Source organism: Acipenser ruthenus, chromosome 29 (genome assembly GCF_902713425.1).
Source record: "Acipenser ruthenus chromosome 29, fAciRut3.2 maternal haplotype, whole genome shotgun sequence".
NCBI classification, from domain to species: domain Eukaryota; kingdom Metazoa; phylum Chordata; class Actinopteri; order Acipenseriformes; family Acipenseridae; genus Acipenser; species Acipenser ruthenus.
This window is the reverse complement of record NC_081217.1, coordinates 887,517-910,665: the sequence shown is the minus strand read 5'-3', so window position 1 is coordinate 910,665 and position 23,149 is coordinate 887,517. Positions and strand designations below refer to the sequence as shown.

The 23,149-nt window shown below is 49.0% G+C and overlaps 2 protein-coding genes across 5 annotated transcripts; one reads left to right on the top strand and one right to left on the bottom strand.

Moving 5' to 3' along the window:
- Window positions 1–1,244: 1,244 nt before the first annotated feature.
- LOC117428627 (oxidative stress-induced growth inhibitor 2-like) lies at window positions 1,245–10,507 on the bottom strand. 3 transcript variants are annotated; one of them, XM_034047732.3, is made up of 6 exons: window positions 10,304–10,507; window positions 7,220–7,302; window positions 6,191–6,327; window positions 5,523–5,714; window positions 4,610–4,701; window positions 1,245–4,149 (listed from the first exon to the last, which is right to left on the bottom strand). In XM_034047732.3, the coding sequence occupies exons 2-6, from the start codon at window positions 7,284–7,286 to the stop codon at window positions 3,120–3,122; spliced, it is 1,518 nt and encodes a 505-aa protein (XP_033903623.3). In that variant the 5' UTR covers window positions 7,287–7,302; window positions 10,304–10,507; the 3' UTR covers window positions 1,245–3,119. The 3 variants fall into 3 exon arrangements, with proteins under 3 accessions (XP_033903623.3, XP_033903621.3, XP_033903624.3); XM_034047730.3 differs by lacking the exon at window positions 10,304–10,507 and adding an exon at window positions 9,079–9,416; XM_034047733.3 differs by lacking the exon at window positions 10,304–10,507 and adding an exon at window positions 7,482–7,684.
- A 4,871-nt stretch (window positions 10,508–15,378) lies between these two features.
- On the top strand, window positions 15,379–21,226 carry LOC117429899 (uncharacterized). 2 transcript variants are annotated; one of them, XM_034905450.2, is made up of 5 exons: window positions 15,379–15,539; window positions 17,347–17,724; window positions 18,251–18,517; window positions 19,584–19,731; window positions 20,319–20,480. In XM_034905450.2, the coding sequence occupies exons 2-5, from the start codon at window positions 17,442–17,444 to the stop codon at window positions 20,341–20,343; spliced, it is 723 nt and encodes a 240-aa protein (XP_034761341.1). In that variant the 5' UTR covers window positions 15,379–15,539; window positions 17,347–17,441; the 3' UTR covers window positions 20,344–20,480. The 2 variants fall into 2 exon arrangements, with proteins under 2 accessions (XP_034761341.1, XP_033905735.2); XM_034049844.3 differs by having other exon boundaries at window positions 15,381–15,539; window positions 19,579–19,731; window positions 20,319–21,226.
- Window positions 21,227–23,149: the final 1,923 nt, after the last annotated feature.

Here is a 23,149-nt window from a genome sequence, read left to right as displayed (position 1 = left end):
AAATCGATTTCAACCAAACATTTCGGCTAGAGCCTTTGCAGATGCAATACATGAAAAAGCTGCGATTATGTATAGAAATGTAGCTCTAGTGCTTAAACTAAGCTAAAGAAAAGGTCAACCACAAACAGACCAGCCTTGCCCTGTTCTTGAGGGGCTGCATTAACACTGTCCAGAGGCAGCCAGGTGTGTGCAAGGGCAGGAGAGAGGAACACACCAAACTTTAACAGAGCCTTCTCAAACACGGCACTAAAACAAGGTCAGAGCGAGGACAGGCTCCTGGTCTGGCAGTAAAGATGAGAGGTGCAGCATGTTGCCAGGGAGACCGGGGCTGGAGCTTTCTGATCTAACACATTGAGGTTTTTAAACATCAGCCTGCGTACTGACACAGTGCTTTGATATCCACACATGTATTCCTTTTTATCTTTGCCAGGGTTTCAGTGCACAAGCTCGACTCCGCATACAAGGCGTTCGCTGCCACCTGGTGGTGCCTCAGCAGAAGACGAGAAGTTCTGCTCTAAGCCCAGCACCTCGATTGTAATCGTACCTCCTCTTCGTTTATGATGAGGAGGGTTCCTCTGTCCAGGGTCAGCGATACTCCACAGACGCTGCAAAGCAATACATCATTTCAGCAGTGCCCATCCTCCCACCAATACTGCAGGAGTCCCATTTGGGTGAAAAAGCACCCAGGTGCTTCCATGCCCTGTTTATATACACATAGCTAACGGGACTGAAGCAGACTCCACAGGGACTGACTCTGCATCCCTGCATGTAAAGCAGGCTGCAGCAGGAGTGGGGTTGGGGTTTTCAATCAGACTCCAGCCACGCAGGTTCACAAACACGGGCTCCCATGTACTAACACATGCATGGGCTCCCATGTACTAACACATGCATGGGCTCCCATGTATTAACACATGCGCATTCAACCACTTCCAAAAGGGCCGAGTCCTTGTGCGTGTGACTGAGCTGTGCCAGCAGTGAAATCGGGTTTGAATCACTGAGGGGCGAGTCTGTGTGACAGGGGTGATAACACAAGGCATTCCCACTTGTGTTTCTCCTGTCATTAACACAACTCATCCAGACGGGAATGAAACAGTTAGAACAGCGCGGGGGTTATTTGGCACCCCCTGGTGGTCCAGCATTGTAATTGCATCACAGAGGAATTACACATTCCGTATCTTACCTCAAGTAGACTGATTAACGTGAGCTGCAAAAACAAAGTTAGGAAAAAATATCAAGAACGCAAATGAAATTCACAAATATGTATACGTTTAATATAAAATATTAAAAAAATACACAACATCCTTGCTAAGAAAAATCACACAGTGCATATAAAACGATGGTTGAGAAAGCATTGAAGGTACAGGAGCACACCAGATTAGATTGGATTAGTGTTTTGCGACAGGGACAGACAAGGCGCGCCTATATAACCCAGGTCACAGCAGGTATAGAAAACGCACCTTCAGCCTTTCAGGTTTACAATCTGCTCGTTTGGCACGTCAACATACAAAGACAAACTCAGCATGCTTGTTCCACTTTTTTTTTTTTTTTTAAAATTAATATAAAAATATACATTTATTACGAATAGAGAACAAATCTCAGCTTTTGTCTCCTCAAGTCAAAATTATTATTATTTGTTTATTTAGCAGACACCTTTATCCAAGGCGACTTACAGAGACTAGGGTGTGTGAACTATGCATCAGCTGCAGAATCACTTACAATTACATCTCACCCGAAAGACGGAGCACAAGGAGGTTAAGTGACTTGCTCAGGGTCACACAATGAGTCAGTGGCTGAGGTGGGATTTGAACCGGGGACCTCCTGGTTACAAGCCCATTTCTTTAACCACTGGACCACACAGCCTCCTCACATACAAGATACATACACTACAAGATGTTTTGTTCCATGTTATTGTAGGCATTACCAAATACAGGCACTGGAATTGGCACAGATTCAGACTCAACTACCATCTTCTGCACTGGACAACAAACTTATTGCACCAGACACGAAGGATCTGTCTTTCGACTGTTTACAACTCAAGAAGAGTCTTAAAAAAAAAAATAAACACCAGCCTTGAGTAAACGGACAGAAATGAGCAGCTTTTCTGATGGCAAGATTACAAAAACACACCCAGCGCCATAGGAACGAGACGAGCTGGAGGAGTTCTTTATTTCAGAGTGAATATGTTCTCTGACACGGACTGCCCTGAAGAGTACTAGAGAAAGGAGGCATCAATGAGAGACGCCTGCTTCAAACTGACACACTCACACCCCTGGTGTCTGTTTACCAGGAAGACATTCTCACTTAGCAATTATTCTTCTGATCACACTCTATCAGCACCCCCTGTAACCCATAGCAGGGCTAACGGACAACAAGCTCAGCTGTGCTGGCACCAAAGGAGGTGGACAGGAGATGCAGGAGATCCCAGGACACTGCTGGAGGGACAGGAGATGCAGGAGATCCCAGGACACTGCTGGAGGGACAGGAGATGCAGGAGATCTCAGGACACTGCTGGATGGACAGGAGATGCAGGAGATCTCAGGACACTGCTGGATGGACAGGAGATGCAAGGGATCCCGGGACACTGCTTGATGGACAAGAGATGCAGGAGATCCCAGGGCACTGCTGGAGGGACAGGAGATGCAGGAGATCTCAGGACACTGCTGGAGGGACAGGAGATGCAGGAGATCCCAGGACACTGCTGGATGGACAGGAGATGCAGGAGATCCCAGGACACTGCTGGACGGACAGGAGATGCAGGAGATCCCAGGACACTGCTGATTTCCTTGCTACTCCTTTCTGAGTAACGTTTCTGTTTTTAAAGGCTGTTACACACAGAGGACACAGCAGCCCCACCCCACAAATCAAGATAAAAGACGGTTTACAACACAGAAAAACATTCAACTAAATAGTCCCGGTCTCCGACGGTTCTTCTCTGTATGAAATGGCCATCACTGATGTGCTGGAGGAAGGAGACTTTCATTCGACTCCAGCAGTCCTCCTCCTGCTCTGCATTGAGAGATCAGCGAAAGACCACCGACTCTGCGCACTGCACTGCTCCCCTCGGACTGCTGCATTCCAGCGATCCCAGACTCTTCCAAAGTCCCTTCCGTCCTTCCTTCCTATGTGTCCAATGAGCTGCAAGAGCCCGCCTGTCCTGAGCTGTCCTCAGACAGACCCCCCTCCTTGCTGCTGCGCTTTGAGAGTGTGCTGGCGATGCCCAGGGCCCCTCCTTTGAGGAACCGCACGAAATTATCCCCGACCAGGGGGCCCATGGCAAAGAGGCCGGGCTCTTGCACAGACTCGTAGGTGAAGGGGTGGACGTCCACTGGATTTCCCCGGCAGGAGATGGGCTGCTGGGGGTCGATGCCCAGGTACCTGCCGCTGTCCTGGAGGAAGGAGAGGTTAGGGTGAGCTCCTATGAGCACGAGCGCCATGGATATCTTCAGCACCAGCCGGCCCCCGGCCCCCTCCAGCACGCACTTGTGGTCAGGTTTGAAAGCCACGACGCGGTGCTTGGGGTAGCTGACGTAGCCCGGGTAGGACCCCGTGAAGCCGCTGTCCACCTCCTGCTGCTGCTGCTGCTGCATCATCTGGTGCACCTTGTGGTACTCGGGGTACAGCACCTTGGGCAGCTGGTTGAAGATGAGGGCGGGGTCGGTGACAGCCCGGCGGAAGGCGTGGCAGACGGGGGTGTTGAGGTGGTGAGCGGTCAGCACGCCGTCCGCAGCGGTCAGCCCGGCCCCCACAATCAGAACCGGGTCCGAGTGCTGGTCCACCTGGCCCCTGGCGATGGCGGCTTCGAACTCCCAGAAGCTGTGGCAGATGAAGGGCAGGTCCTCCCCCTCTACCCCCAGCCTGGCGGGCTTGTCGTGTGTGCCGGTGGCCAGCACCACGTTCTCCGCGCTCACCGCGAAGGGCAGCTCCAGGCCCTCGCGGCTCTTCTGGTATCCGCGCACCTCCCAGGTGGTCCCGGGACGCTCTCCGTGCTCCTGGTCCACAGAGCCACGCCCCCCCTCGCTGCGGAGCGCCCTTCGCACGGACGTCACCACCGTGTGACTCACGAAGTTGCTCTGCAGGCCTGTCTCCGACACAAAGTGCTGGTAGTACGAGGCGATCTCAGCAGGGGTGGCCCGGTCGTTCCGCAGATTTCTGTGCAAAATAAATAAATGCATTTAAAATAAAGCGAGGGATGGAAATTCAAATCCCTATATTATATATATATATATATATATTCAAGCTTTGGTTTAACTGAAGACTCCCAGCTAACAACTCTATATGGTTAAAAGCTTGCCCTACAGTATTAATTAACTGCAAATCAGTTTCCAGATGGACAGGAGATATTGATGCTGCAGCAATATAAATAATACACAGCAAGCAGGTCATTGAAACATACAATAGCAATAACTTCACTGCTAAAGATCATAAAACAACCAGCAAGCCGTCGCCAGGCTGTGCCGATGTTAATATTAATCAGAACCACAGTAATGCATTCATGTGTCATTGGATCACCGATTTCTATTGATGGACTGATTCACTGCGTATTGCCCTTGATTACGGGGTAACCATGCTGAGCAGCCACCAGGTGGTGCTAGTGCTTCAGTGATCTGACCTGCGTTTGTCTCTGACCCAGTCTTTGAGCTTCAGGCCAGGCAGCTCCATCCAGTTTGCCAAGCTGACGGTCCGCATGGAACCCTCCATGGCCTGCACAAACAGAACAGTGTGCTTTACTACAAGCAATGAAGAGAGACCATAATCAAAAGAGATTTCATTTTACAGAACCCAGCGAGATCCTGCCGTGGGGCACAGTGTGCATTTGACAGAGAATGCAAACGCAGGAGATTACACTTTCATATTGAGAGCTCGGGATTATAAACAGAGACACCCCTTGAAGAATGATCAGAACGTGTGGAGTGCTTTTCACTTCAGGGCTCCCATCGGAGTACACACTGGGAGGATACGCAGGGGCGCACATACAGGCACAGCTGGGATGAAAGGGTTACTGCTGGATCAGGAACCTTACCACCTTACCTCAAGCACACATGACAAAGAGATTGTACCTTTCCCAGTGCTGGAAGCAAAGTGTGCATCCGCTGGATTAGATTACCTTGTGCAGGAGTCTCAGGGACAGAAATCTAGCATGAAAAGAGACTTCTCAACCACCGTCTGTGGAGTCCACCTCACTCTAAAACGGTGACCACGAATCTTATTGCCTTGGTTCTGCACTAATCCTTTCCCCAAACTTGTATCATTCACTCCTGGAGAATTTTTATACAAATTGATTTTATGCAAATCTTCTAAATAGCCCCATTACACCTAATTAAAGTTTCAGTATCTGGAAATGATATTAAGACAGAGGCACTCCCAAGACGGGTCCCTCCTTATTGAAACCACTCCCTGAGCCCCGGCCAGCCTCGAAGCCAATCCGCACAGCGCCCGAGCTGGGAGCAGCAGTGTGTCGAAGGCCACGTCCCTGGTGATGGTACATGAGGTATTGCACTCGAGCGTGTTTTCAGAGCACTTACATGCCACGCTCCACCAGGGGGCCCCTTCCCCAGCACCAGGTGTGGGACGCTCCGCTCGCGCTCCCGTCGCCACTGCAGCGCGGAGGCGCAGTCCTGCCCGAAATCCCCGTCCGGCAGCAGCAGCGTGTCGAAGAGGACCGCGGCTGGGTTCGAGGACCTGCCTTCCAAACCTTCAGAAAGGTATTCGAGATCCTGCAAATGAGAACAACGGCACTGAATGGGATCACCTAGGAAAATCCCTTTTCATTACGAGAACACAAAAAATACCATCCATGACTACTGAACACTCAATGGAGCTCAATTTAGAAATACTGAAAGGCAAAAAGTCACAAACACTGAATAAAACTCTTGAAACATTTGCACATGACCTCTATATACCCAGAACACAGCACACAGTCCACAGGACACAGCACACAGTCCACAGCACGCAGCACACAGTCCACAGCACACAGTCCACAGCACACAGCACACAGTCCACAGCACACAGCACACAGTCCACAGGACACAGCACACAGCACACAGCACACAGTCCACAGGACACAGCACACAGCACACAGCACACAGTCCACAGTGTTTATTTCCATATTCCACAGCTGTGATCCGTGGTGCATGCAGATCTTTTTAACACACAAACCCGAGTCCCATCGTTAAACCAGCAGCCTGCACACCTGTTCCAGCAGAGACACATCCGGCCTCTCCTCCAGCTTTCTCAGTAAGAGAGGGTTTGGGTGAGTCGCTCCTGGGGCTAAGTAAGGGGTGTATCCCGACAGCAAGTAAGACAGGCAGATCCCAGAGGGGCCATTCCCTAAAACACACACAGAACAAGAAGATCTGAAGCACGGTCCGCAGGGTGAAAGCAGGGGCAGCTCCACAGGGCAGCCGGGGAGAAGAATGCCTTCTAGACACTGTTAAAGCTGAACCACTGAAACCCTGCACTGATGTGAAGAGCGTGCAACACACACACACACGCGCACACGCACGCGCGCACGTACGCAGCCAGACACACACACACACGCACGCAGCCAGACACACACATGCACGCACACAGCCAGACACACACACATGCACGCACCCACGCACGCAGCCAGACACACACACACACACACACACAGACGAACACGCACGCACGCACGCACACACACACGTCACCTTGCTCGGTCTCACCCACGCATCCCTTACAAAACTTTACCACGGTATTCCTGCACGCCGCTTTACCCACGGTCATTCTGCATTTACTATAGTTTACCATGGTTTTTATATACATTACCACACCTCTCTGCTTTACAAGGCTGACCTATGCTTAGCATGCCTTCACCTTGCTGTGCTTTGTCTATAGTAACTGTTAATAAGGGGAGTCTTCATGGTGGATTACTGTGAAGCCCGAGCTCTTCAGTTATACAATCACCAGGAAAGGGTGGAGTGTTCCTGTACATACACGCAAGCGCCTCTCCCTCCAAGCGGCTTACCAGCTTTAATAAATCATATTAAAACAATAAACACAACCTTTGTGAAAACGGACCTACTGCTTCCAAAGAGCTGAATCTATTTCAAAACATGGGCAGAGGTTGCAAATACGGAGAAGAATCGGGTTTGCCGCAGAGGAGCTGCAAAATAGTGTGGAATGAGAGGTATGATTTTTACAAAGCGACAGTTTGTTCCTCTTAGGACACATATGAAGAGATTCCTACAGGTCTTACCGATGATCACCACTGGCACGGTTACACAGAGATCATTGGGGAGGATTCGGTCTTTCACAAGCAGCATGTCCACTAATGTGTTCCTGTAATAGAAGAATGGACTGGATCATTACCAAAGAACCATGAAACAGCGCTGAACTGCAACACATGCACAACACAGCTCCTAGACATGTTAATAACATGATGAAACAAGGGTCAGTATTCAGAAGGACTATGAGCTTTAGAATGACAGTTAAGCTCAGAATAGATGGCAAGGACTCACAAACAGCGCAGTGCAAGACAACCCCTTCTATGAAATGCGTATGGATGAGTGCCTGAGCCTGCCCTCCTATTATCTGCAAAGCAGAAGCGTGCAGAACAGTGAAAGGGATCCAGTGACTGCGACTCGGAACACCAGGGAGGGGGCGGGGTTACAAACTGCTGAGTAATTCTTACTGAGCACAACTCTTAAAGGGAAAGCTTCAACACAAGCTAGGATTACAACAGCAGAGTCAAATACTTTCCTTTAAAGCAAAAACATCAGATTAAAAAAGGACTTGGGGCATCATACTGTGTGGGGAGGTTACGAGAAGAAGAGCATTATTTAAAGGCTTACCCGCTCAGTGCTTGTGTAAATATCCAGACATCGTCTGTCTGTACTGTAACAGATATTTCACTGCGGCCAGGAGCTCCTGCCAGCACTGTCTGAGTAATTAGCACCACCTGCGCACAGTTTTTTTGTCTTTTTTTTTAAAAGCAGTTGCCTCTTCCACTCCTGGTCTTTGTTGCAACCCTGTTCTAAATCATTTAGTGGAAACAGTTAAACTTCCAGGCAGATCCTAAAGCCGTTCATGGTCTCGTTTCACCTGTTAAACCTGCAGTGGAATGGCTCTCCACCCCCGTTTCTTTAGAATCGCTACAGCTTTCTAAGAGTAGGCAAGTACTGAAAGGGGATCAATCCTCCGTCACTCCCATCTGCTGTGTGCATTGAACACAGGGCTAAAGAACACCCAGAACACAAGCTCTGGTAATCAGCAGTCCTGTCTCCAGTGCAAACGGCTGACAGTGATTATTACACCACCTTCCTGCTCACCTATGTAACCGAGATGGATGTGGTCAAAATGTAAATCTTACGTAAAACAGTTGTAGCAACACCTGGGCACATGTAACACAGGAATATAAAAAGGTCCTTATGTACCCTTTAATGCCACACCTGAACTTGATTGGCCATATCCTTGAGGCCATAGACACATGAGAAGCAATTATCCATTACAGCGTGACACTGTAAGTGACCTCCTGGATACAAGCCCTTTTCTTTAACCACTGGACCACACAGCCTCCTATTTCAAACCCTGATCTCTGCTAGATTTTCTCCACAGTGTTTTGATCAATGACTTGGGAACCACGTCCGTGCCCCTCCTTCAGCTGTACAGCCTGGACCGAGTGAAATTGGGACACAGTGTGTTTCTTTTGTGACCGGCAGAGACTGGCTAAAAATATCGTGCTGTACACGACAGTACTAAGGATAGTTCCAGAATATCTAACGCAGTACACCGCACATGCGCCTCTTAAACACACCCACACCATTTTTTCTTGTCTTCGTTATCAGTTTGTCTTTTTGTTACTATTATTCAAATGCAGTTTAAATAAATACATAAATAAATAAAGCTAATCGGTCTCCCAGTTGATAAGCGGTGCCAACACAAGCACGCTGTGAACTGCACAAAATCAATATTATGAAGTGCAATGCGGGTATCGCTCGTATCGTAACACTAATCGAATCACATTAGAGACAATACATATTGCGCGTTTGACGAGCACTGTATGCGGGTCTTTTTCAACATTGGTATAATCAGATCTAGTGCGTAGTTTAGTCTCACCTTGACATTCCTCAAGCAAACAGCGCAGCAGACTGCAGCAGTATGGAGCGAGCTCAGTGCAGCGGCCGGGGCTGTAACTCACCTTGCGGTTTACATGTAACATACACACGCATGCACACAGACAGGAGGGCAGTGCGTGTTCATAACGAATTCAAAATGAACTGTCGACAGAACCCTCGCCCAAGCCTGTGTGTTTAGGTGTAACAAGTGATTTGAGACGCCCCCACGGAACGCCGTGTTATAAACGAATACGAAGTAAAATTAAGATCTAAAAGCAATACGGGAAGAAACCAGCGTACTTCAGATCCACAGTGACCGATGAGAACTGATCAGATCCACAGTCACCGATGAGAATTGATCGGATCCACAGTCACCGATGAGAATCGATCAGAGCCACAGTCACCGATGAGAATCGATCAGATCCACAGTCACCGATGAGAACTGATCAGATCCACAGTCACCGATGAGAATTGATCGGATCCACAGTCACCGATGAGAATCGATCAGAGCCACAGTCACCGATGAGAATCGATCAGATCCACAGTCACCGATGAGAACTGATCAGATCCACAGTCACCGATGAGAATTGATCGGATCCACAGTCACCGATGAGAATCGATCGGATCCACAGTCACCGATGAGAATCGATCAGATCCACAGTCACCGATGAGAATCGATCAGATCCACAGTCACCGATGAGAATTGATCGGATCCACAGTCACCGATGAGAATTGATCAGATCCACAGTCACCGATGAGAATCGATCAGATCCACAGTCACCGATGAGAATCGATCAGATCCACAGTCACCGATGAGAATCGATCAGATCCACAGTCACCGATGAGAATCGATCAGATCCACAGTCACCGATGAGAATCGATCAGATCCACAGTCACCGATGAGAATCGATCAGATCCACAGTCACCGATGAGAATCGATCAGATCCACAGTCACCGGTGAGTCTATACGGCAGCAACACTAGCGGCGGATGCGAGTGTGTGCGACTCACTGCACAGGCTAAGCGGATTCCTTGAATTACAAAGATTAATTTACTCGCTACAAATAATGCAAACCCACACCGCTACCACGTGCGTGTATCGTTAAAAACCCCATACCTTTAGGAATGGAAACGCTGCATTGTTATAATAAGTGAACCCCCCCCCTGGGGTTTTCATAGTTTTTTTTTGACAGAGGCTGCTGGATGAAATTCAGCACGTTCACTTACCGTTGCACAGCTAATGTTACTGACGTTTTATCCGCTTTCCACGAGTAACGCTGCAGTGAGATAATTGCTCAAGGTTCAGTCTACACTGTATACCACTTAGATCCCAGACACCATAGCAGAAAGAGTACCGATTCCTACAGGATTAAACTCGGCTCTATTACCGGTCCTGCCATGGGGCGGAGGAGGAGGGAGGAATGGCTTCCGTAACTTCAACAGCCTACTCCGCGTCCTGACCAATCACAACTCGCTACCCCCATAAGCACCGCCCACCGTCCTCTCCGCGGTGACGTCCTTTCATTTTCTGTCATTTTTTCCCTCTTAAAGCTGCAGAGAGTGAAGTCACCACACTAACGAACACGTTTTTGTTAAGAGTTTCTATAGCCCCCTCGGTTGGTTTCATCGACCTCAGACGATGTACGGCTAGTTTCACAGATCCAGATTAGCACTAACCTTGGATTACTTTACCTAAAAATACATAGTCTGATCAGGGTCTGTGAAACCAGCCCTTGTTCACTTCGTGTCTCACAGTTTAAATTCATCAGCGTTGATGTTGGGTGGCACAGTTTGTATAGAGAGTAGTTTGGATTAGTGGCTTCCTCTCTATTACATCTCTTTCATGGCAGTAATATTATTAAGATAGGATCAGTCTGTGTGTTTCCTTTGTAAATATCCAAAGGGACTGCGTCAATATTCAAATTCTCATGACAAACATCCAAACCGCGTAACTGCAAAGTGTAATAAAAAAAGAAGAGAGAGAGAGAGAGAGAGAGAGAGAGAGAGAGAGAGAGAGAGAGAGAGAGAGAGAGAGAGAGGGAGAGAGAGGGAGGGGGAGAGAGAGAGAGAGAGGGAGGGGGAGAGAGAAGAGGGGAGAGGGGAGAGGAGAAAGAGAGGGGAGAGGGGAGAGAAGAGGGGAGAGGGGAGAAGGGAGAAGGGAGAGAAGAAAGAGAGGGGAGAGGGGAGAGAAGAGGGGAGAGGGGAGAAGGGAGAAGGGAGAGAAGAAAGAGAGGGGAGAGGGGAGAGAAGAGGGGAGAGGGGAGAAGGGAGAAGGGAGAGAAGAAAGAGAGGGGAGAGGGGAGAGAAGAGGGGAGAGGGGAGAAGGGAGAAGGGAGAGAAGAAAGAGAGGGGAGAGGGGAGAGAAGAGGGGAGAGGGGAGAAGGGAGAGGAGAAAGAGAGGGGAGAGAAGAGGGGAGAGGGGAGAAGGGAGAGGAGAAAGAGAGGGGAGAGGGGAGTTGTGGTGGTTTGAAATGTTAGGAATCTGAACTGCAATAATGTAACTGATTAGAGTTACACACTGAAGATGTTCATTGACAATACTGGAACTTACTTGTCACAATGAAACAAAGAAAAAAAACACACAGACTCAGCGTACTGCAAGCATAGGATCACATGCTAGAGGTCACCTCGATACAGGAAGATGAAGGAAATGCAGGCTGCTGACGAGAACAGAAAGTACTTACACTGTTTAAAAATACAGAACCACCGTGACTCTGCAGAATAAACTAGTCTGAGGAGGTGTGCTGTGAGAATGAATGAAACTGTCCTCTCTGTATCAGAGCCCAGTCTGAAGAGGTGCGCTGTGAGAATGAATGAAACTGTCCTCTCTGTATCAGAGCCCGGTCTGAAGAGGTGCGCTGTAAGAATGAATGAAACTGTCCTCTCTGTATCAGAGCCCAGTCTGAAGAGGTGCGCTGTAAGAATGAATGAAACTGTCCTCTCTGTATCAGAGCCCAGTCTGAAGAGGTGCGCTGTAAGAATGAATGAAACTGTCCTCTCTGTATCAGAGCCCGGTCTGAAGAGGTGCGCTGTGAGAATGAATGAAACTGTCCTCTCTGTATCAGAGCCCAGTCTGAAGAGGTGCGCTGTAAGAATGAATGAAACTGTCCTCTCTGTATCAGAGCCCAGTCTGAAGAGGTGCGCTGTAAGAATGAATGAAACTGTCCTCTCTGTATCAGGGCCCAGTCTGAAGAGGTGTGCTGTGAGAATGAATGAAACTGTCCTCTCTGTATCAGAGCCCAGTCTGAAGAGGTGCGCTGTGAGAATGAATGAAACTGTCCTCTCTGTATCAGAGCCCAGTCTGAAGAGGTGCGCTGTAAGAATGAATGAAACTGTCCTCTCTGTATCAGAGCCCAGTCTGAAGAGGTGCGCTGTAAGAATGAATGAAACTGTCCTCTCTGTATCAGGGCCCAGTCTGAAGAGGTGTGCTGTGAGAATGAATGAAACTGTCCTCTCTGTATCAGAGCCCAGTCTGAAGAGGTGCGCTGTGAGAATGAATGAAACTGTCCTCTCTGTATAAGAGCCCAGTCTGAAGAGGTGCGCTGTAAGAATGAATGAAACTGTCCTCTCTGTATCAAAACACGTCTTCACAAGTCCTCACTTACACTGCTGTGATCTTCATCCATGCAAACTGTTTCTATCCAGGAAAGAAAGGAAAACAAACCCAACGGATTAGGCATGCTTCCAAAGATTACCCAGCTGCACATTCCAGCAGAAACCAAACGCAAACTCTGTCCCGTAACAAACACACCAGTGACTCTGCATCTGTAATATGCTGTAATATAAACATACTGACTGTGTGTTTTCATGTAATTGCAGTATGTATGTAGACCTGGATCGATCTCTGCATGTATATGCCTGTATGTGTAATAACACACTATATAGCAAAAGAGACCTGAAAGCTGAAGGGTTGATGAAACGCAGTGTAACAATAAATAAACACATGCATGTGTTTAACTGGAGTCTGCTGGCGTCTCCACAGCCTGTGTCGGGCAGCGCTGGAATGCAAGGTCACTGCAATCTCTCTCTCACATGTCCCGCTAGCCTGCGTAACACTCACATGAAAGCCTGAGACTGGAAGCTGTTTGAGGCACAGCAGCCATTTCAGAACGGCCACAATGGGATATCACTCACAGAGCATCCAGTAGATCCTGTTACCCAGAAATGTGTGTGTGCCAGCTGGAACGGTCCAGATACACACTGAGATAAAACAGATGAAAGCCATTGGAGGAGGTGAGGAAACTCCCAGACCCAAAGTATTGCTTATCTTCTCCAAACACCTTGACGCAGGCTTTGAATAGCTAGGGAACACTGCCCTCCTCTGGTAGAAATGCAGAACTGTCACTTAGGCTTTGTGAGACACATTTGGGTTATGCATTTCAACCACCCTAGGTCTCTCTTTGTATTAGTGCTGCACTATTGAGAAGTACCTGTACCCAGCATTCCCCTGTGCAGCAGGCGGGGTGCTGGAGGGCTGGAGGGAAGCAGAGGAGTTTCAGAGTTGCAGAGTTGCTGTAGTTTCTATACAGTATGCACCACGGTGGAGAGCTGCACTCATACACGATGCACGGCCCCTGCAACGCTCTGTCTTCATATCTGATGCATGACAGACGGGAGCGTAACTCATGCCCTCAGGGGGCAGCTTTGAAAACCTAATTAGGTGCCATTTTTAGGTGGTTTCTTTAAATAGGTGCAGCAGCACAATTCCCACTGTGAACGGCGTCAAGCGCATCCCAGCAGCCTGCCAGGCTGAGCTGAAAATGAAACGAAGTCCTACCGTCGAGCTGGAGGGTCCTGCTACTGGAGCAGGGGGGCAACTAACTAGGGAGAGCAGAGGAAGGGTCTGAAATCAGACTGACGCCTTAACAGGATGTGAATTAACCTTAAGCAATTAACCTTAGATAAACTTCAATATTAAAAATCAGAATTAAAAATCCCCCCACACACTGAAACGATATGAATATCAAGGCTGTCAAGAGATTGAAACACCAGTGACTGTACCACACTGCGCCACATCACCACAAACACTCTTTATAATGAGCAGGCGAATTCCCTTGGAGTTTGACTGAGAGTGCCTTTACTCCCTTTCTCCAGCAGGTGGCGCTCTATGTAATGTAATACTAACAATTCAGAGCGGCCATGCATACATAGTAATTGAACAGTTTCTGAATCCCCCCCCCCCCCCCCCCCCCCCCTCGTCTTTACATTCTTGCGTCACATCTGCTAATTTATTCAGCTTATTTTTTTTTTTTTTCTGAGGTTAATGACATGACGATGAGTACCAGAATCACAGATCAAAGCTTGTCCTGACCCAGAGATCCTGAACCTAACAACAAAACAACACACGGCTTCATTTATTCAGCGAGGAAAGAATCTGTCGGCACCAGAGCAAAACAAAAAAAAAAAAGAGTTAGGGAGCATTTCTCCGTCCGTTTCTTCTGACAAAGACAACCCAGTTCCCAGTAAAAGGCTCTTTGTTCCTGTGGATTAATGTGCCGCATAGTGATAACATATCCATTTCAACGAGCAACGCGAGAGCCGTCCAGCAGCCTGGTTCAAAGCCCTCATATAAAACAGCATTTGTCCAAGAGCCTTTATAGAGTCGTAGCCAGCTGATGGAAACACAACAATAGCAACCCCCTCTAGAAACGCCGTGCAAACCTCTTTCAGCTTTGAACCCCCCGTCTCCAAACATACTGGAAGAATGAAGGAGCTCAGGCGTGTCCTGTTATACTTTCTCGGCTCTCGGACTATGCTGGAGGTCTGCTTGTTGAAGGTCACTGGCTGCTTCCCAGATGTTTCCTATTTTCTTTTTCTTCTTGTCCTTCAGAGTCGAGGTTATCTCTCCCTCCTAGCAGCCCTCCCTGCATTTATTCCCATCGCCTTACAGCGAGCACAGTGTCTGACACTTTAAGATGCAACACAGAACACACACTGCAAGAGAAGACTATAAATATATATGTATATAATCTCTCAAAACGTATTGCACTGCACTACATGAAACAGTTACTGCACATTTGTTGCTGTATATTTCTGCAAGGCTTAGCCCTGTCTGGTTTCCTTTAGTTTATACACATTTGCCCAGCTAAATACATGCGAGTATATCATTACAAAGTGAACTACTCTACCCTCCTTCCGCGTGCTATTCTCCTTTCTACTGCGCTTTGGCCAAGCCACGCCTCCACGCACGACACGCCCTCCTGGCCGCCGTCTTCTATAAAAATAACAGAATCTTCAATGACGGGCAGACGATCCGACCTATTACAAGCCAAACTCGAACATACCTGTCCAATCAGAACGCAGAAAAACACACACAGAGCTGGGACTCCAGCCTTCAGTCAAGGCTGTCTGAGTCGGTTTCAGCGGTCGTGTTGTGATCGGCAGAGAATCGGAAAGCGTCACCTGCGATCGAGAGCTGCCGGAGACTGCAAAGTGACAGACCGACAAACATGAACTTTACCGGGTAAGCAGGCAGTTTATTCACTTAACACACAGAAACATGGCCGCTCGCTTGATTTATGCACGTTACAGAAAAGTGACTTTCTGCAGAATACATTGTGCTGGCGGTGCAGTACGGTACCGATTTTGATACACTACTGTACATGCATATTAAAAGTATTTAAAAAGTCCTCTCTGTGCATGGGATAAAGCGAATCGCATGAGTACAAGCTAGCAGTTTATCAGCAATCTACCTGCGCACTTCGAACTGTAAACTGTACTCTTAATAAAATGCAGTGCCTGAAGTAACTGACGGGTGCAAACCTGCCCCCGAGTCGTAGCTGGTGGAGAAGTACAGTTTAGCGTTTCACCACAACCGTTTGGAAAGGTAAAGGCGTGATTCTGTAACAGCGCGGTGGTGTGCTAATTCACAGTAGCTGCTGCATTTAAACTTTTACACAGAAGTGACACGTTGTAAAATGAAAATGCCGCCGTGTGCGCTTTTCTTCGGTGTCCTGGCGTGCTAGCAGCTGTAGGACAGTGTGCGACTCCTCACACAGATTGAAGTAATCGTGCTTTGTTTTCAAAGACGTTGTCTGGTTGATTGTATCACACCTGCTGGGTGTCCAGTCACCGAGACACTACGTGTGTGCTTACTTTACCACACGTTTAGCTGTTCACCAGCCAAACCGGTAGCTCTACACGTTAACCGTGGCAGCTTCGCTTGGTATTAGAAATGAAACAGCGACCTCTTGCACTGGAATGAAGGAACCTTTAGCGCCCACCCGGTGCACCTCATTCCTCACCAGCCACAGAATGGGCTATTTGACCTTTATTTAACTCCTGTGTCCTGTCTAACTGACACACCCCGAGGGATAGAAGTGAGACTGCCACTGCATAGCAGTTTGATCCACTCCTGGTGAGTTGAAGACCACACAGCTTTGCGTGTTGCCGAGTACACTGTGGCTAATGAAGCTGGACTGGGGGACACTGCTATGCTGGGCTGCGTTCCATTTCCTAATCTGGAATGAGCTCTCCTGCTGTACAGGAGCTCTAACCCTAACCCTAACCCTAACCCTCTTCATATCAGCAGATGCTGGCCTGTCATTAAATACACCCTCTTTGCTAAAGCCATTCTTGAGTAAAAAAAAAAAATAGCCAGCTGCACTCGTTTTACTTGGCTAAGTGATTTCTCTTCCAATGCAACATCAGGGCTGATTTTTGGATGTGACTTGTTCGTATGTGTTTTGTGTTTTTGTCTCTGCCCGTACAGTAGAAAGGGAGTCAGTCCTGTTTAATGTCTGTGAAATATTTTTCACGTCTATTAAAACCCGGATCTTGAATCCGCTGTGCAGGGCAGGGCAAGCTGATTTGAGCTTCGCTCAGCCAGCAGCACACGCTGTGCCAAGGTGAAACGTGAGCGCTGGCCAGGGGGTTTCCTTTCAGCAGACGGCTATATTTAGAACTGTCTCCCGCGCCCCCCCCCCCTGCTCTTGTGCTGGAGGCAGTTTGAACGTGTCTCTCTTCTGGACCGTGGTGAATCTGTCGGGATTCAAGCAAACAAACTTGAGACTGAGACTGTCCGGCACTGCCTGTCACCCTGGCGTTGTCTCCTGAGCTGGTCTCTCTGCACCTTATCAGATGTTTGTTTGCACAGGCTGTTGTTATGAACGGGGTGACGTGTGTGTGAATTCCCCACTGTGTCACCCTGACTGCACTGCCTCATGTCCTGTCAATGTTAAACAACTGATGTCTTCTCACATCAGTTGCTTGGTTTAGCGACAGTGGAAATTGCTTGGCGGTCGGAGCTAACGTTTGTTCTTTACCTTCAGGATTTCGACAAGCTGAAGAAAACAAGCCACGGGAAAGAGCAAATCCAGAGAACCCAACACCGGCCTCCCGACGCTCATGAAGAAGACTTCCAGTGATGGAGACTGGGGTTCCTGAGGCAGTAGAGAGGGAGTCTCGGGGAACAGCGGAGGAAGAGGAGGAAAATGGGTCTTCCGCGATGATCTGGAGCCTGGAAGAGGCGAACGAGAAGCAGACGTCTCAGATCGGTGCCTCTGCGTGCGGCGCCACGGCCGTGATCGACGTGCTTCAGGCGCTGGGCTTCAACGTGGCGGCCCAGGTCGTCGACCGCTGTGTCAGGACCAACCTGCGCAAGAACGAAGCCCTCCTGCCAGAATACCTGCTGTCCAGGAGTGTGGCAGGTACGTGAACCAAGTCCCGTCATCCCGCTCTGCGGAGAGGGAGAACCAAGTCGTGCTCAGACAGGCCAGGCACGTCACGTCCCGGTGTGTTCAGGCACACACACAGTAAGAGGGTTGGGTCTGGATCAGTCCTCTGGGAAGCCTGGGTGATGTTATCACAGGGTAGGATCACCATGAGCACTGGTGCTTTGTGTCATTTCTCTTATTTCGTGTGCTTGTTTTTTACAGGTAAAGCCACAAAGCCCACACATTTATTTAAGAAAGACTGGTCTGGGGTTTGAGCTAGCAACCATCAGATGCTTGGGGGGAACGTTCCACATGAAAATGAGTCGAGCATTGCATTGAAGAGCTTATAGCAACCTCTTTATAGTATTATTTTCATGCTTAAGACCGCTGTGACACCTCAGAGTCCCATGCTTTACCTACAGAGCTAGCCAGCCAGCCGGTCGGCTCACCTGCTATGTAAACATTAAGACATGAAGCTGGGCAGTGAAATGGTTTTTCGTTTTTTGAATGTCTCTCTCAGGGACCACGTCCGCTCAGCTGGTGGCCGGTGTGGAGAGGCTCACCGGGGGTGTGGTGGTGGGCAGGTTGTTCTGCCTGTATCCTGAGAGGCAGGTGGACCTGTGCCGGTGGCTGTGCCAGTGGATCCGGAAGGGGGCGGTCCCCGTGGCCACCATGAACATGCAGGTGGGCGTGCCCCCGGGGGAGGAGATTCCCGACGCCTGGCACCACCAGATGGTGTTTGGGGTGGCGCCAGACACCGTCTACATGACCAACCCTCTGGAAGCGGGTGAGCCTCTGTGGGTTTGGTTCTCGTAGCTGATTAAACAAATCCTTTTAGTAAACCTCAGGTGTTACTTATTCATGCTGTGCTGAGAGTTCAAACTCCTGACTCCTACCTGCTCGTTTCAATAATATACCTGAGCAAGGGAGCAAAGTGTGTGCCACCAGGCTCGGTCGGACCACAGACCCACCTGCACCCTGGACAGCCGTCTGACCCACGTGAGGAGCCGTAGAGACACAGCTCCAGCCTGCAGCACCCAGTGCTTTATCAATTCAGTCTGGACAAGATCTACTTTTCAGCTTCAAAGGAAGCAGTGACAGCTAATTAGCAGATACTCGTAAAAAAATCAGTTTGCGTGGAATAAGATTCAGTTTTACCGGAATAACATCCTTCATTTCCGAGCCTAATGTTGTAAAAGCTGACAGCTGATTTAATTAAATCTCTTGATCAGTGTCTGCAATTAATTAACTTAAAGCTCTTGTAGTTGTTTAATTGCGCTGTGTCCCAAATACATAATGAGTGATGCATAAAGGAATTTCTAAAAGAACAGTGAACAAAGCAATCGAGAACTGAGCCCAGCAGTAGATTTGAGAAGCCTGAATCCTAGATAAAGTTTGAGTTATGGCAACTTTAAATAGCTCCTTTGCTTCCAGAGCTATAACCGATCTTGCAGGTGGCATTCAAATAATATTCTACTACAGCAGCAGCAGCCTGTAGCTGTTTGGCTTCTACAATGGCAAATGCACAGGCAGACTATAAAAGAAAGCAGCAAACAGACACCTGATAATCATATAGCTGGATAGGAGGGACACAGCGCCATCAGAACCCACAGGCGGATTCCCAAAGCTCTGAAATCCAAAGAGCCGAATGAGACAAAACACAGCCAGTACGTACCCCAACTGGGAATAAAGAACTGCAGCAGTTTCATTTGAGGGCTTGTGAGCAGCTCAAAGCGGTTTCTTACCCATTCTAGAATTGTAACTGGTTTGCTTCACAAGCTTTTGAGAGTCAGTGCCAGGTTGGGAGGTACAGTTCAGCTGCTACAGTGTCTGTTTCGCTCTGTGCAGAGAAGGCCAGCCTGGTGAAGCAGCGGCTGTGCAGCGACTCTGTGCTGCTGGTCCGGAGGGAGGACGTTCTGATGAGGCTGTCCGACGACACCAAGCTGTCCGCGCTGTCCCAAGTGCAGGACGACCCCCGCTGGGACCAGCTGGATGTGGCAGGTGAGACTGAGGACCAGAGCTGACGGCCTCGCCCCTCCCCTCTCCCAGCTGTTGCTACGGCAGCTTTATTTAGACTCATGAATGCATCTCACCGCATCCAGAAACGTGCATTTCAAACTGCTTTTCTATTTCTACATTTCTAAACAGAGGCTAAAGAGCTACTGTTTCATGCTGCTGATACTGTATCTGTGATTGTAGTGGGGTGGTGGGGTTGGGTTTTGGGTAGAGGGGGTGTGATTGTAGTGGGGTGAGGATAGAGGGGGTGTGATTGTAGTGGGTTGGGGTAGAGGGTGTGATTGTAGTGGGGTGTGAGTGGGGTGGGGTAGAGGGGGGGTGATTGTAGTGGGGTGAGGATAGAGGGGGTGTGATTGTAGTGGGGTGAGGATAGAGGGGGTGTGATTGTAGTGGGTTGGGGTAGAGGGTGTGATTGTAGTGGGGTGTGAGTGGGGTGGGGTAGAGGGGGGGTGATTGTAGTGGGGTGAGGATAGAGGGGGTGTGATTGTAGTGGGGTGAGGATAGAGGGGGTGTGATTGTAGTGGGGTGGGGTGAGGGTGCGATTCTAACATCCTTGTTTTTCTCCTCTGCAGGCCAGGTGGGTCAGATGATATATGAGGAGATCACTCCGGATGAAGGCGCTGCCACCACCCACCTGGTGATCCCGGCCGTGTATAAATCAGGGATCACTCTGTTTGCAGTGAAGGACAGCGAGCTGGGAGAGGAGCTGCTGAGTGCTGCGGACCTGCCCCTGCTGCACCCCCCTCACTGAACACACATGCACACACACCCCTCACTGAACACACATGCACACACACACACACACACACACAACCCCTCACTGAACACACACACCCCTCACTGAACGCACGCACACACACACACACCCCTCACTGAACACACACACACACCTCTCCCCCCTCCCCTCACTGCAAACACACACACCCCACCCCCGACAGTCATGACCTTATCAACCAGAACGCTGTCAACACATGTTGCATAAAGGGATGATGACAGGCATTGCAAGCACGGGTCACAACGGGCTGCATTGTAGTTGAAAGTGTATTATTAGTAATAAAATCTCTAAAGCCCCTTTCACACTGGCGCTCCTCCCCGGGTCCGGGTAGTATAACATTGGCTTTGTTTGGCTGATCTAAAATCCTGATTCCAGTCACACCTTTAACATTCGTTCCAGCCCTTCAATACTGGTGGGGATTTTAACATTACAGAGGTATATATGGGCACTCAGAGGCCCTTCTGATCGAGGTGGTCTTCAATGCAGGTTATGCATTGTTGGGCCAGGAGGTGGAGCAATTGTATAGAAAAAAAAAATGTTTAGTTTTTTTTTACTGTTTAAACTGTAATGAAATCAAATATGCTGTAAACATTCTTTTTCTTTTTCAATTTTTTCTTGTAGTGGACTGCATGCATTTATTTGGTGTTTTTAAAGACAGAATGTGTATAAATACAGTTTTGAAATAATAAAATCAATGTGATTTTAGTGGCTGGAACATGGTTTAATTTCTGATGAGGATTCAGTGGCCCTTCTTTTAGCATTTTTATTCCAGGCTGCAGTACTTTGCACTGTTCTTTTTATAGTTACAAACTTCAGTTCACACACATTTCCCTGAAGCCCTGCAGAGTGCACACTGAGTCAGGCTCTCCCCTCCTCTCACACACTGACATCCTGAGTCAGGCTCTCTCGCTCCTCTCACACACTGATATCCAGTCAGGCCCTCCTCTCACACACTGATGTCCAGAGTCAGGCTCTCCCCTCCTCTCACACACTGACATCCTGAGTCAGGCTCTCTCGCTCCTCTCACACACTGATATCCAGAGTCAGGCTCTCCCCTCCTCTCACACACTGATGTCCAGAGTCAGGCTCTCCCCTCCTCTCACACACTGATGTTCAGAGTCAGGCCCTCCTCTCCTCTCACACACTGATGTCCAGAGTCAGGCTCTCCCCTCCTCTCACACACTGACGTCCAGAGTCAGGCTCTCCCCTCCTCTCACACACTGATGTCCAGAGTCGGGCCCTCCTCTCACACACTGATGTCCAGAGTCGGGCCCTCCTCTCACACACTGATGTCCAGAGTCAAGCCCTCCTCTCACACACTGATATCCAGAGTCAGGCTCTCCCCTCCTCTCACACACTGACGTCCAGAGTCAGGCCCTCCCCTCCTCTCACACACTGATATCCAGAGTCAGGCTCTCCCTTCCTCTCACACACTGACGTCCAGAGTCAGGCCCTCCCCTCCTCTCACACACTGATATCCAGAGTCAGGCCCTCCCTCCATCTTCAATATCTCAAGGGACAGTTCAGAAACAGACCAGCAGATGGCAATGTAGAGTTATATTATAGAATCACAGAACATCCCCCGTGGAGCGAGGTGGGGGTGATAACATCTCTCTCCAAATACACTACGAGCCCTGTTGTGTCCCTGCCTCAAGCAGAGAACGGGGCTCGGAGTGCAAATCCAGCACGTTAACAAGCAGCTGTGCAGGTGATGCACACGGCAAGCTTGAATACAGGTGTGCACACACCCGTGACTCTGATAAGCAATCCTGCGACTGGAAATCAGTAGACCCACCGAGATTTACAAACCCCATCAAGGAGCAATGCTCAGACACTGACACACCTGGAGATGCAAATCAGATACCACACAGCACAAGAAGGGTGCTACAACACACAGCAAGCAAGCGTGCTTTGTGCCAGTAAGCACAGCTGGTGCAAACATCCCTGTTAGGTGATAGGTGCGCAGCAGCTTCATTGATATTGAAATGAGATGCAGAGCGTGACTCTGCCCTCCATTGTTCTGAGGACTGCATGTTTTTTGGAGCAATCGTGACCCAAGTTTTAGGCACTTTAAATTTTGCCATGGTAACCACCTCGGTCTATTGTCTTTGATGCATTTTTACAGAGGCACCAGGTTTGGAAACCGTACCGTACACACACACACACACACGAGCAAGACAAACGCAATCTCTCATTTCTGTGCAGCGCACGTGCTAACCTTGATCCTGTACAGTGCGATGAATGCAGCCGGAGCACGTGCTGACACCCTGGAGAGAGTCAAAGACCCTGTACAGCCAAATTAACTCTTAACTGTAGCCTCACATTGATGCTGCAAAAAGCCCTTGTGGGGAACTAACTACAAACCTCTTGCTTGAAAACATTGCTGTGAACCTTGCTGGGCTCAAGCGCTTTAAAATTAGCATCGCGAACGTGATGCAAAACTGAAACAGGACTCGCGACTACGGTCTGTGTTACCTGGATTCAGATATGCACTGCAAAGAGGAAGGCTGTTCAAGACCCTGTCTCAACCCCTTGGCAAAAAACATTATCATTGGCACCGCATAATCAAAACAGAGTGACATTTTCAAAATGCTATGGTTGTTCTCACCCAGAGCCCACTAGCACTGC